We start from the raw sequence: 14174 nt of genomic DNA on the forward strand, positions 1-14174 counted from the left end.
TGAAGTTACACACATTCCAGACGACAACCCATCGACACTGAAGTTACACACACAATCCAGACAACCCAACGACAATGAAGTTACACACACAATCCATACGACAACCCAATAACACTGAAGTTAAACATACATTCCATACGACAACACAACGACACAAAAGTTAGACACACAATCCATACGACAACCCAACAACAGTGAACTTACACACACAATCCATACAGACAACCACCGACACTGAAGTTACACACAAATCCATACGACAACCAAACGACACTGAAGGTACACGCACAATCCATACGACAACCCAATGACATTAAAGGTACACACAATATCTATATGGCAACACAATGACACTGAAGTTACACACACACTCCATACAGACAACCCAATGACACTGAAGTAACACACACACAGACTACCCAAAGACACTGAAGTTACACACACAGATAACCCATCGATACTGAAGTTACACACTTACAAACCACATAGACAACACATCAAAACTGAAGTTACACACACACACAACCCATCGACACTGAAGTTATACACACAATCAACACAGACGACCCATCGACACAGAAGTTACACACACAATCCACATAAACAATGCATCAACACTGAAGTTACACCCACAATACATAGAAATAACCCAAGAACACTGAAGTTATACACACAACCCATACGACAACTTAGCAACACTGAAGTTACACCCACAATACATAGAAACAACCCAAGAACACTGAAGTTACACACACAACCCATACGACAACTTAGCAACACTGAAGTTACACCCACAATACATAGAAACAACCCAAGAACACTGAAGTTACACACACAACCCATACGACAACTTAACAACACTGAAGTTACACACACAATCCATACGACAATCCGACACCGAAGTTACACACACAATCCATATGACAACCCAACGACACTGACTTTACACACACAATCCAGACGACAACCCATCGACACTGAATTTACACACGCAATCCAGACAACAACCGAACTACACTGTTACATACACAATCCACGCAGACAACCCAGTGACACTGAAGTTACACACATAATCCACACAGACAACACATCGACACTGAAGTTACCCACACATTCAATACAGACAACCCAACGACATTGAAGTTACACACACAATCCATACGACAATCCAACAACACCGAAGTTAGACACACAATCCATACCACAACACAACGATACTGAAGTTACACACACAATCCACACAGACAACCCATCGACACTGAAGTTACACACACAATCTATATAGACAACGTATCGACACTAAAGTTACACACACAAACCACATAGAAAACACATCGACACTGAAGTTACACACTCAAACTGCAGAGAAAACCCGATGACACTGAAGTTACACACACAATCCACACAGAACCCAACGACACTGAAGCTACACACACAATCCATACTACAACCCAATGACACTGAAGTTAAACACATTCCATACAACAACCCAACGACACAGAAGTTAGACACAGAATCCATACGACAACCCAGCAGTGAAGTTACACACACACAATCCATACGACAATCCAATGACACTGAAGTTAGACACACAATCCATACCACAACCCAACGACACTGAAGTTACACACACACACACAATCCACACAGACAACCCATCGACAAAGAAGTTACACACACAATCCATACGACTACCTAACAACACTGAAGTTACACACACAATCCATACAACAACCCGACACTGAAGTTATACACACACAGACAACCCATCGATACTGAAGTTACACACACAATCCACACAAACAAACCATCGGCACTGAAGTTACACACACAATCCATATGACAACCCAACGACACTGAAGTTACACACACAATCCATACTACAACCCAACGACACTGAAGTTAAACACATTCCATATGACAACCCAACGACACAGAAGTTAGACACACAATCCATACGACAACCCAACGACAGTGAAGTTACACACACAATCCACACAGACAACCCACCGACACTGAAATTACACACAATCCACACAGGCAACCCAATGACACTGAAGGTACACACAATATCCATATGACAACACAATGACACTGAAGTTACACACACAATCCACACAGACAACTCATTGACAAAGTTACACACACAATCCATACAACAACCCAACGACACTGAAGTTACACACACAATCCACACAGACAACCCATCGACACTGAAGTTACACACACAATCCACACAAACAAACCATCGACACTGAAGTTACACACACAATCTATATAGACAACGTATCAACACTAAAGTTACACACACAAACCAGAGAAAACACATCGACACTGAAGTTACACACTCAAACTGCAGAGAAAACCCGATGACACTGAAGTTACACACACAATCCACACAGAACAACCCAACGACACTGAAGCTACACACACAATCCATACTACAACCCAACGACACTGAAGTTAAACACATTCCATACAACAACCCAACGACACAGAAGTTAGACACAGAATCCATATGACAACCGAACAGTGAAGTTACACACACACAATTCATATGACAACCCAACGACAGTGAAGTTACACACACAATCCACACAGACAACCCAACGACCCTGAAGTTAAACCCACAATCCACAGAGACAACCCAACACTGAAGGTACACACACAATCCATATGACAACCGAACGACACTGAAGTTACACACACAGTCCATGCAGACAACCCATCGACACTGAAGTTACACACACAATCCATACGACAATCCAACGACACTGAAGATACACACACTCCATACAACAACCCGACACTGGCTTTACACACACAATCCATATGACAGCCCAACGACACTGAAGTTACAAACACAATCCATACAGACAACCCGATACTGAAGTTACACACATACACTCCATACAGACAACTCATCGATACTGAAGTTACACACACACAGACAACCCAACGACACAGAATTTACACACACACAACCCATCGACACTCAAGTTACACACACAATCCAGACAACCCAACGACAAAGAAGTTACACACACAATGCATCCGAGAACCCGACAGTGAAGTTATACACACAATCCATACGACAACCCGACAGTGAAGTTATACACACAATTCATACAACAACCGAATGACACTAAAGTTACACACACAATCCAGGCAGACAACCCAGTGACACTGAAATTACACACATAATCCTAACCTACAACATATCGACACTGAAGTTACACACACAATCCACACAGACAACCCATTGACAAAGTTACACACACAATCCATACGACTACCTAACACTGAAGTTACACACACAATCCATACAACAACCCAACGACACTGAAGTTACACACACAATCCACACAGACAACCCATCGACACTGAAGTTACACACACAATCCACACAAACAAACCATCGACACTGAAGTTACACACACAATCTATATAGACAACGTATCGACACTAAAGTTACACACACAAACCAGAGAAAACACATCGACACTGAAGTTACACATTCAAACTGCAGAGAAAACCCGATGACACTGAAGTTACACACGCAATCCAGACAACAACCGAACTACACTGTTACATACACAATCCACGCAGACAACCCAGTGACACTGAAGTTACACACATAATCCACACAGACAACACATCGACACTGAAGTTACCCACACATTCAATACAGACAACCCAACGACATTGAAGTTACACACACAATCCATACGACAATCCAACAACACCGAAGTTAGACACACAATCCATACCACAACACAACGATACTGAAGTTACACACACAATCCACACAGACAACCCATCGACACTGAAGTTACACACACAATCTATATAGACAACGTATCGACACTAAAGTTACACACACAAACCACATAGAAAACACATCGACACTGAAGTTACACACTCAAACTGCAGAGAAAACCCGATGACACTGAAGTTACACACACAATCCACACAGAACCCAACGACACTGAAGCTACACACACAATCCATACTACAACCCAATGACACTGAAGTTAAACACATTCCATACAACAACCCAACGACACAGAAGTTAGACACAGAATCCATACGACAACCCAGCAGTGAAGTTACACACACACAATCCATACGACAATCCAATGACACTGAAGTTAGACACACAATCCATACCACAACCCAACGACACTGAAGTTACACACACACACACAATCTACACAGACAACCCATCGACAAAGAAGTTACACACACAATCCATACGACTACCTAACAACACTGAAGTTACACACACAATCCATACAACAACCCGACACTGAAGTTATACACACACAGACAACCCATCGATACTGAAGTTACACACACAATCCACACAAACAAACCATCGGCACTGAAGTTACACACACAATCGATATGACAACCCAACGACACTGAAGTTACACACACAATCCATACTACAACCCAACGACACTGAAGTTAAACACATTCCATATGACAACCCAACGACACAGAAGTTAGACACACAATCCATACGACAACCCAACGACAGTGAAGTTACACACACAATCCACACAGACAACCCACCGACACTGAAATTACACACAATCCACACAGGCAACCCAATGACACTGAAGGTACACACAATATCCATATGACAACACAATGACACTGAAGTTACACACACAATCCACACAGACAACTCATTGACAAAGTTACACACACAATCCATACAACAACCCAACGACACTGAAGTTACACACACAATCCACACAGACAACCCATCGACACTGAAGTTACACACACAATCCACACAAACAAACCATCGACACTGAAGTTACACACACAATCTATATAGACAACGTATCAACACTAAAGTTACACACACAAACCAGAGAAAACACATCGACACTGAAGTTACACACTCAAACTGCAGAGAAAACCCGATGACACTGAAGTTACACACACAATCCACACAGAACAACCCAACGACACTGAAGCTACACACACAATCCATACTACAACCCAACGACACTGAAGTTAAACACATTCCATACAACAACCCAACGACACAGAAGTTAGACACAGAATCCATATGACAACCGAACAGTGAAGTTACACACACACAATTCATATGACAACCCAACGACAGTGAAGTTACACACACAATCCACACAGACAACCCAACGACCCTGAAGTTAAACCCACAATCCACAGAGACAACCCAACACTGAAGGTACACACACAATCCATATGACAACCGAACGACACTGAAGTTACACACACAGTCCATGCAGACAACCCATCGACACTGAAGTTACACACACAATCCATACGACAATCCAACGACACTGAAGATACACACACTCCATACAACAACCCGACACTGGCTTTACACACACAATCCATATGACAGCCCAACGACACTGAAGTTACAAACACAATCCATACAGACAACCCGATACTGAAGTTACACACATACACTCCATACAGACAACTCATCGATACTGAAGTTACACACACACAGACAACCCAACGACACAGAATTTACACACACACAACCCATCGACACTCAAGTTACACACACAATCCAGACAACCCAACGACAAAGAAGTTACACACACAATGCATCCGAGAACCCGACAGTGAAGTTATACACACAATCCATACGACAACCCGACAGTGAAGTTATACACACAATTCATACAACAACCGAATGACACTAAAGTTACACACACAATCCAGGCAGACAACCCAGTGACACTGAAATTACACACATAATCCTAACCTACAACATATCGACACTGAAGTTACACACACAATCCACACAGACAACCCATTGACAAAGTTACACACACAATCCATACGACTACCTAACACTGAAGTTACACACACAATCCATACAACAACCCAACGACACTGAAGTTACACACACAATCCACACAGACAACCCATCGACACTGAAGTTACACACACAATCCACACAAACAAACCATCGACACTGAAGTTACACACACAATCTATATAGACAACGTATCGACACTAAAGTTACACACACAAACCAGAGAAAACACATCGACACTGAAGTTACACATTCAAACTGCAGAGAAAACCCGATGACACTGAAGTTACACACACAATCCACACAGAACAACCCAACGACACTGAAGCTACACACACAATCCATACTACAACCCAACGACAGTGAAGTTACACACACAATCCATATGACCACCCAACGACAGTGAAGTTACACACACAATCCATATGACCACCCAACGACAGTGAAGTTACACACACAATCCACTCAGATAACCCAACGTCCCTGAAGTTAAACCCACAATCCACAGAGACAACCCAACACTGAAGGTACGCACACAATCCATATGACAACCGAACGACACTGAAGTTACACACACAGTCCATACGACAATCCAACGACACTGAAGATACACACACTCCATACAACAACCCAATGACACTGGCTTTACACACACAACCCATATGACAACCCAACGACACTGAAGTTACAAACACAATCCATACAGACAACCCGACACTGAAGTTACACACATACACTCCATACAGACAACCCATCGACAAAGAAGTTACAGACACAATCCATACGACAACCTAACGACAATGAAGTTACACACACAACGCATACGACAACCCAACAGTGAAGTTACACACACAATCCATACGACAACCCAAAGACACTGACTTTACACACACAATCCATACAGACAACCCGACACTGGAGTTACACACATACACTCCACACAGACAACCCATCGATACTGAAGTTACACACACACACACACACAGACAACCCAACGACACAGAAGTTACACACACACAACCCATCGACACTCAAGTTACACACACAATCCAGACAACCCAACGACAAAGAAGTTACACACACAATGCATACGAGAACCCAACAGTGAAGTTATACACACAATCCATACGACAACCCGACAGTGAAGTTACACACACAATTCATACAACAACCGAATGACACTGAAGTTACACACACAATCCAGGCAGACAACCCAATGACACTGAAATTACACACATAATCCTAACAGACAACATATCGACACTGAAGTTACACACACAATCCACACAGACAACCCATCGACAAAGAAGTTACAGACACAATCCATACGACAACCCAACGACAATGAAGTTACACACACAATGCATACGACAACCCGACAGTGAAGTTACACACACAATCCATACGACAACCCAACGACACTGAAGTTACACACACAACCCATACAGACAACCCATCGACACTGAAGTTACACACACAATCCACACAGACAACCGATCGACACTGAAGTTACACACACAATCCATACAGACAACCCAATGACACTGAAGTTACACACACACACATAATCGAGACAACAACCCAACGACACTGAAGTTAAACACATTCCATACGACAACCCAACGACACAGAAGTTAGACACAGAATCCATATGACAACCCAACAGTGAAGTTACACACACACACAATTTATATGACAACCCAACGACAGTGAAGCTACACACATAATCCATATGACCACCCAACGACAGTGAAGTTACACACACAATCCATATGACCACCCAACGACATGAAGATACACAGATAATCCACGCAGACAACCCAACGACACTGAAGTTACGCACATACACACAGTCCATCGACACTGATGTTACACACATACTCACACACACAGATAACCCAACACTGAAGTTACACACACAACCCATACAGATAACCCGATACTGAAGTTACACACACAATCCATACGACAACCCAACGACACTGAAGTTACACACACAATCCATACAGACAACCCAATGACACTGAAGTTACACACACACACACACAATTGAGACGACAACCCAACGAAACTGAAGTTACACACACACAGACACAGAGACAATCCATCGACACTGAAGTTACACACACACAAACAGATAACCCAACAATACTGAAGTTACACACACAATCCAAACAGATAACCCAACAATACTGAAGTTACACACACATAATCCATACCAACACATCAACACTGAAGTTACACATACAAAATCCAGACAACCCATCAACACTGAAGTTACACAGACAATCCACACAGACAACCCACCGACACTGAAATTACACACAATCCACACAGGCAACCCAACGACACTGAAGTTACACACACAATCCACACAGACAACCCATCGACACTGAAGTTACACAGACAATCCACACAGACAACCCACCGACACTGAAATTACACACAATCCACACAGGCAACCCAACGACACTGAAGTTACACACACAATCCACACAGACAACCCATCGACACTGAAGTTACACAGACAATCCACACAGACAACATATCGACACTGAAGTTACACACACAACCCATACAGATAACCCGATACTGAAGTTACACACACAATCCATACGACAACCCAACGACACTGAAGTTACACACACAATCCACACAGACAACCCAACGACACTGAAGTTACGCACATACACAGACAGTCCATCGACACTGATGTTACACACATACTCACACACACAGATAACCCAACACTGAAGTTACACACACAACCCATACAGATAACCCGACACTGAAGCTACACACACAATCCATACGACAACCCAACGACACTGAAGTTACACACACAATCCATACAGACAACCCAATGACACTGAAATTACACACACACACACACAATTGAGACGACAACCCAACAACACTGAAGTTACACACACAGACACAGAGACAATCCATCGACACTGAAGTTACACACACACAAACAGATAACCCAACAACACTGAAGTTACACACACAATCCAAACAGATAACCCAACAATACTGAAGTTACACACACACAATCCATACAGACAACACATCAACACTGAAGTTATACATACAAAATCCAGACAACCCATCAACACTGAAGTTACACAGACAATCCACACAGACAACCCACCGACACTGAAATTACACACAATCCACACAGGCAACCCAACGACACTGAAGTTACACACACAATCCACACAGACAACCCATCGACACTGAAGTTACACAGACAATCCACACAGACAACATATCGACACTGAAGTTACACACACAACCCATACAGATAACCCGTTACTGAAGTTACACACACAATCCATACGACAACCCAACGACACTGAAGTTACACACACAATCCACACAGACAACCGATCGACACTGAAGTTACACACACAATCCATACAGACAACCCAATGACACTGAAGTTACACACACACACACATACACATAATTGAGACAACAACCCAACACTGAAGTTACACACACACTCCACACGAAAACCCAACGACACTGAAGTTACACACACATTCCATACGACAACCCATCGACACTGAAGTTACACACACAATCCATACGACAACCCAACGACATGAAGATACACAGACAATCCACACAGACAACCCAATGATACTGAAGTTACACACACACAGACAGTCCATCGACACTGATGTTACACACATACTCACACACACAGATAACCCAACACTGAAGTTACACACACAACCCATACAGATAACCCAATACCGAAGTTACACACACAATCCATTCAACAACCCAATGACACTGAAATTACACACACAATCCATACAGACAACCCAATGACACTGAAGTTACACACACACACAATTGAGACGACAACCCAATGACACACACACACACAGACAATCCGACACTGAAGTTACACACACAATCCAAACAGATAACACAACGATACTGAAGTTACACACACACAGTCCATACGACAACCCAACGACACTGAAGTTATACACATAATCCATACAGACAACCCAACGACACTGAAGTTACACACACAACCCATCGACACTGAAGTTAAACCCACAATCCAGACAACCCATCCACACTGAAGTTACACACACAATCCACATAGACAACCCAACAACACTGAAGTTACACACACACGCAGATCACCCAACGATACTGAAGTTACACACGCAATCTATACGACAACTCAACACTGAAGTTACACACACAATCCACACAGACAACCCGACACTGGTTACACACACACACAGAACCCATCGACACTGTAGTTACATACACAATCCATACGACAACCCCAACGACACTGAATTTACACACACAATCCACACAGACAACGCATTGACACTGAAGTTACACACACAATCCATACGACAACCCAACGACACTGAAGTTACACACACAATCCATACAGACAACCCAACGACACTGAAGTTACACACACACACAGATAACGCAACGACACTGAAGTTACACACTCAATCGAGTCAACAACCCAATGACATTGAAGTTACACACACAATCCACAGAGAACCCAACGACACTGAAGTTACACACACAATCCATACGACAGCCCGACACTGAAGTTACACACACACAGATAACCCAACACTGAATTTACACACACAATCCACACAGACAACCAACGACACTGAAGTTACACACACAATCCACACAGACAACCCAATGACACTGAAGTTACACACACAATCCATATGACAACCCAGCAGTCTTTTCCCTTATAAACCTACCCAAAAATCCATTGTTCCTGAGGTTTACCATAGGTTCCAGTCTTTACGAACACGGGCCTACATCCATTCCATCTATGCCCTCTATATCAGCTCACACGTACACCATCTTTAGCCTTTTGGCTCATTCCAGCATCAAGAGTTAGTTCATCTTCAGCATCCCAACCCATCCAAAGCAGCCTCCGAAGCTACTTCACCCCGAAGGTTAAACACCTCCCCACGCTCTCCCCACTCACTCCCTCCCTTCTCTGCACAGCTGTTATGTGTGGGGACTGCAGGACTATAGTCCAGTCATGCAGAAACGAGCTGAAATGTGTCCTGATCAGCCCTGTGAACAGCCCTAAGGGAAAACTGGAGCTCATGGTGTTCCCTATGCACCTGTCCGTCTTATTTTCAATGCCAGAGATACTTACTGTAAAGTTTCGAGTGGTCTGACGGAGGGAATTTGTGCTATTACTCTATGTACTGACTTCTGGTAATCTCACCTGTGGTAGTAAGTTTTGCTCCATGACCTTCTCAATGCCTTCATCTAGTACTTCCTTTCCACCATACTGCAAGAAAAAAAGGTCTTAATTATTTTTGAATACTTCGGGTGAACAGTAATAAGAGAGTTTAAACTGATATTGTTGACCTCAGTACTCTAAATTATGCAGTAGTAGCCTTAATTCAAGTATTTACACAAATAACATAACCAGCATTTAAAGTACAACATGTTAAGCCCTGAGAGTTTAAAGATTGGCTGTATTGGAGCCATTTAGGCTTAATTTCCTGTGCGTTTCATTTTAGCAAATTGATTAATGCTAAGTGTTTAATGGTGTTCTGTGCTGTTATACCACAGGACAGCCATAAAATGGCTTCTTTGTTATGTTAAAAACAAAATGGCTTCTCTGTGATGTTAACTGTTGAGACAGTGGTTCTCTCTCTAGCAGCTTGTTTGGGCTATAATTACTGATAATGAGAATTGTATTCATTTGCTAACCAATTGGGATAGATGTTATTCTTTCTTGTGTTTCTGTAAGTTATTGTTTTCGCGGGCTTTGGGGAGAAGGCGCGATGGGACAGAGAGAGGAGACGTGATGCTGTTAGCTGGGCGACGGAACGGACCCCGAGCCGGAGTCCGAAACCCAGGGTCTTCGGTGAGGAGAGGAGACACGGACAGACTCGAGTAGAGCGTTTGGTTGATCACCGAGGGTGGTCCTATTCGTGGGTCGGCGGAGTTTGGAGGACATTAGATTAGATTATGAGGACACTCAGTCCTCATTTAATGTCACTTTGAAATGCATGCATTAAAAAATGATACAATGTTCCTCCGTTATGATATCACAGAAACACAAGACAGACCAAGACTAAAACTGACAAAACCACATGATTATAACATATAGTTACAACAGTGCAAGGCAATACTGTAATTTGATAAGAGCAGACCATGGGCACGGTAAAAAAAAAGTCTCAAAGTCCCAATAGCCCCAACATCTCATGCAGGTGGTAGAAGGGAGAAACTCTCCCTGTCACGAGCTTCCAGCGCCGCAAACTTGCCGATGCAGCACCCTGGAAGCACCCGACTACAGTCCGACTTTGAGTCCGTCCGAAAACTTCGAGCCTCCGACCAGCCGTCCGACACCGAGCACCATCTCTGGCGAGCGCTTCAACCCCGCCCCGGCCGCCGAGTAACAAGTAAAGCCGAGGATTCGGGGCCTTGCCCTCCGGAGATTTCGGATCACACAGTAGCAGCGGTAGCGAAACAGGCATTTCAGAAGTTTCACCAGATGTTCCTCCATGCTGTCATGTCTGCCTCCATCAAATCAGAATTGTGCACGGCACCCTACTTGACAGATAACAGACATACATCACCGGAGAACCGTGCACACTGCGTCGCACCGCCATCGTCTCCTCCTCCAGGCTTACTGGGGGCTACAATGTGGGGGCTCGTCCAGTATCATTGTAGTCCCCTGGTAAGCCTCAGGCTCGCTCAGCTCGCTTCTGTCTAGGGGGAGCAGCCTTCGGCCCTGACAAACTCTGTAATCGAGTTTGTGTGGATGTTGTGTGATGTACCCCACCACGCCAAATAACAGAGAGTACACCATATGTGATTAAATGATTACACTTTATAACTCTTACTTTGACTATGTAGATAGTAAAGGAACAAAATAAGAACTGTTTAACTGTTTTTAAAAAAAAGAAAAAGGCGCCATCATTATTAATCAGTTTGTGCACACATCGTTGGAGCTCTTACGGAACTGGGCCCCCCTTCCTCCAGTCGATGTCCTCCAAACTCCGCTGACCCACGAATGGGACCACCCTTGGTGATCGACCAAATGCTCTCCTCGAGTCTGTCCACGTCTCCTCTCCTCACTGAAGACCCTAGGCCTCAATCTCCCGCTCGGGGTCTGCTCCGTCGCCCAGCTTACAGCATCACGTCTCCTCTCTCTGTCCCATCGCGCCTTCTCCCCAAAGCCCGCGAAAACAATAGCTTACAGCCACACAAGAAAGAATAACATCTATCCCAATTGGTTAGCAAATGAATACAATTCTCGTTATCAGTAATTATAACCCAAACAAGCTGCTAGAGAGAGAATCACTGTCTCAACAGTTAACATCACAGGGAAGCCATTTTATTTTTAACATAACAAAGAAGCCATTTTATAAGCCTTAGCAATAACATAAAAGAAGAAACCCCTTACATATACATTTTACAACCTGGAGATTCGTCTCCTTACAGGCAGCCACAAAACAAAGAAACCCAAAAGAGCCCATTAAAATAAAAGACACCCAATGCACAGGGAGAGAAAGAAAGTCACAAATCATGCAAACAATAAAATGCAAAAAGTATTCAGAATGAAATTGAGTTCACAGACACAAAGCCCAGAGCAGCCGGAGCAAACAGAAGCAGCCTGACCCTTGCCTGCAGTTCCGACACCCTGCCTTTTCAATCCATCTGGCCTGGCGTATAAACCATCCAAACATTGTGCTGTTCCTCACTCTAAGATCCAGACCCTGTCGCATCGCTACACTCTGATCCTGGACCCCGCCACCACATTCTGGCCTGTGCCTGACCTTTCCAACTAGGCCCCGCACTTAGATCAATCTTAGATAGCAAGTGTGCACGCGCCGGTCGTGCATGCAGCCTGGTACAGCCGTTCCGATCAGTATTCTTACTTTTTCACTTATGTTATTTTTTGTATTTTTTTTCCTTGGTAACACGTCGAAGCTGCCCCCTCTCTAACATGCTGGTAGAGAGAGTTTTATTTGGGTTTTTAGCGCTGGAAATAGTTACATTCCGACACGTCTCATTAGTGGGACAGAAGCATGGTCGCATTGTGTATTCCAGGAACCAGCTGATTGAGCTAATCCCGGCCGGTTTAGCGAGCAGAGCGGCGGACACCCCTGCTGAAATCTGGAGGAAAACACACAGAGGATGCAGAGGGGGATCACAAAGTCGGGGAAAGAGGACCGGGTCGAGACAACAGAGACTTATGGAGAAGAGGAGTTCAGTGGGTAATAAAATGGACGAGTTCATGGCGCTAGCCAGGCGTCAGAGAACATTTCGGGAGGGCCGTGTTATGTGTTTCACT

At 43.7% G+C, this 14174-nt stretch overlaps 1 protein-coding gene across 1 annotated transcript in view; it reads right to left on the reverse strand.

Annotated features, from left to right (window-relative positions):
* LOC140187244 (uncharacterized) overlaps positions 1-14174 on the reverse strand; it is a 191070-nt gene that overhangs the window by 51011 nt on the left and 125885 nt on the right. The window contains exon 12 of the mRNA XM_072242361.1: positions 11088-11153. Coding sequence (XP_072098462.1) covers positions 11088-11153 — 66 coding nt within the window. The remainder of the gene's footprint in view (positions 1-11087; positions 11154-14174) is intronic.

The sequence above is a fragment of the Mobula birostris genome, chromosome 24 (assembly GCF_030028105.1).
Source record: "Mobula birostris isolate sMobBir1 chromosome 24, sMobBir1.hap1, whole genome shotgun sequence".
In the NCBI taxonomy this organism is placed as follows: Eukaryota; Metazoa; Chordata; class Chondrichthyes; order Myliobatiformes; family Myliobatidae; genus Mobula; species Mobula birostris.